At 52.0% G+C, this 2,688-nt stretch overlaps 1 protein-coding gene across 1 annotated transcript; it reads left to right on the forward strand.

Annotated features, from left to right (window-relative positions):
- The first annotated feature begins 1,025 nt into the window (after positions 1-1,025).
- LOC107114231 (putative HTLV-1-related endogenous sequence) lies at positions 1,026-1,748 on the forward strand. Its single transcript, XM_015415671.1, has one exon. It carries the CDS (start codon positions 1,026-1,028, stop codon positions 1,746-1,748), a length of 723 nt encoding a protein of 240 aa, XP_015271157.1.
- The last annotated feature ends 940 nt before the right edge of the window (positions 1,749-2,688 follow it).

The raw sequence follows: 2,688 nt of genomic DNA on the forward strand, positions 1-2,688 counted from the left end.
TGATCACTTGGATAAAAGATATAGGGGAAATTGATGAAGAACAGTGGTTGAGTATGTGGAAATCTGTTAAATATATGAGAGCGGTAGCTTACAAAGAGAATGTTTATAAAATGTTCCACAGATGGCACTGGGCACCCGACAAACTGGCCAAATGCTACAAGGGGTACTCAAACAAATGTTGGAAATGTAAAGTTTCTAAAGGAACCTTCTACCACATGTGGTGGGAGTGCAACAAAACACAAACATTTTGGAAACTAGTAAGGGAGGTGCTCCAAGAAAGTTTGGGTAAAAATTTGGCCCTAAAGCCAGAAATATATCTGTTAAATATGATCCCGAAAGGATATGATAAGCAGGATGCATTTATTATTACCTATGTTATAACTGCAGCTAGATTGTTAATAGACCGACAATGGAAACTAGATAATTTACCAACAAGGGAAGACCTGTTAAATAAAATATTAGAATTAGCCAGAATGGACGATTTAAGTCTAAAGATACAAAACAAAAATGAGACGGTACATAAAAAAAGATGGGACAGAATATATAAATGGATAGAAGACCAGATAGAACTGTAATATAAAAGTTATATTTAGAATAGGTAAAAGAAACAGAAATACAAGACCATCAACTGGTAATGTAAAAATTAAAGGAAAATGACTCTGACATGTAATGTAACACAAATGGATGTAAAATAACTGTGTACTACTTTTTTATAAAATAATAAAACTTTAAACCAAAAAAAAAAAGAAAAGAAAAAAAAGAAAATTACAAGATTCCTTATGCTACACTGTCTGGGTCAAGATGTTATGCTTAAGTATGGTAAGGATCTCCTTACATGAGATATGAAATGCAAGTCAGGGCTGGGAGTTTGCTATGACATGTGGGTACACATGTGAAACTGGCAGTGGAACTAGCAGTCCCCTGCTGCCAGTTTTTGCTGTCAAAAGCAAGGCAGGATGGAAAGGAGGCAGGGCCGGCTCACCCGCTAGGCCAACTAGGTGTTGGCCTAGAGCGGCGGGCCCTGGATGGGGGCGCCAAAGTTCCCCCCAGGTAAGCGCGCCCTGCTGCTGGCTGGCGTGCGCGAGCCCCAGCCCGGCTCCTCGCCCACCTATCTTCTCCCACAACCTCGGCTGGCCCTGCAGGTGCATCCCCAACCAACCCGAAGTCCTGGCCCCGAACGGGTGGCGGGCGAGAGAGGCGCGAAGAGGGGGTGCACTAGGGCAGCCCCGGCCGGCCGCAGGTTTGCGTGCCCTGGCGAAAGCGCCGCCTGCCACAGGCGCAACCAGCCCGGGGAGAAGGGAGTGGGAGTGGCGCAGCCTTCAAAAGGGCCGGGGAGGGAGCCCGCTGGACGCCGGCCAGGCCAGGCGGGCGCTCGGGACCCCCCTCTCTCCCCGCCTCTCATGACGCCGAGGAGGCCCCGAGCAGACCTCGACCTGGCGAGCGAGGGGCTGCCCTCCCCAGTATCCGCCGTCTCCTCCTCCTCCTCCACCCCCCCAGCGAGTGAGAGGCAGAGTGGCGTTAGCTGCGGGCAGAGGGGCTCCCGCCACCAAGATGAGGCCACCGCTCTGCGCCTCGCTGCTGCCGCCCCGGGCCTCGGCCTGGGAGGCGCCCCCCACACATCCAGGCCAGCGGCCACCTCTTCGCCATTGACTACAGTTCACAGAGGAGGAGGAGGAGGCCCGGCGCTGTGCCCACCGCCGCGGCCCTGGGCAGAGAGAGAGGCCTGCTGCCCCTCGAGCATGGTGTGAGTGGCCCGCAGGTTTCCTTGGCGCTCCTCCTCCTCTTCTTCTTCTTCTTCTTCTTCTTCTTCTCCCTCCCGGGGGGGTCTAAGTGCAGGTCTCTGGATATAGGCGTGCTTTTTTAAAAGTCCTAAACCAGCTGGAGCAGGACTCTGAAGAGGCACCCCGCCCCTCTCCAGCATGCCCGGCCCCGCAGAGCCTGGAGCAAGCGAGAGATGAGCCGGGCCGGGCATCCTGCGCTGGCAGCAGCAGCGGCAGACCCCCAGGCGGGTGGAGACACAGATCTCCAGGGTGTGTGTGTGTGGGGAGATCGGTGGGCTTCCTTCCTCCGAGGCCTCGCCCCGAGCCAAAACGGCGCAGCTCACCCGCCCTCCCCCTCCCCCCTGGGGGGAGGTGGCGGCAGCAAAAGGATCTCCAGACCCCACCGGGAGGTTGGCATCTGCACCTGCCTAGGGCGCAGAAGCACCTCGAGCTGGCCCTGAAAGGAGGGAAGGCTGAAACTCCACAGTCAAGTCCTTCCCTCAGCTATTTTGAAGGTAAGTCCCAGTCAGATATGAAATGTGTCAGGTTGGGGAAAACTCCAACCCAACTTGCATTTACGTCTCATGCATTTCCCTAATAAGACCTTTGTTTTTTGGACTTTCAAAGGACTTTGGTTGGAGGGGCAGATTTTTGACTGCCTTTGCAGCCAGGTACATGTAGTCCAAGAACCAATAAGCAAAGAAAAGCAAGAACTTGTCTCCCTGATAAGACATTACCAATTGGAAATCTCTCTTAAATTGGCCACAACTTCTTTTGAAGCGTGTAGTACTATAACCTGGTTTTGAAAGCTTATCCTATCAGAACTGGTGTAGAGGGTTCCTTAGCCAATGGAGAGGGGATTCTTAGCCAATGGGGGGCTAGCCAATTGTAGAAGACTAGGCAAATAATATTTTTAAAATTAATGTAG

The sequence above is a fragment of the Gekko japonicus genome, unplaced genomic scaffold, assembly GCF_001447785.1.
Source record: "Gekko japonicus isolate JY-2015 unplaced genomic scaffold, Gekko_japonicus_V1.1 scaffold3707, whole genome shotgun sequence".
Classification (NCBI taxonomy): Eukaryota; Metazoa; Chordata; class Lepidosauria; order Squamata; family Gekkonidae; genus Gekko; species Gekko japonicus.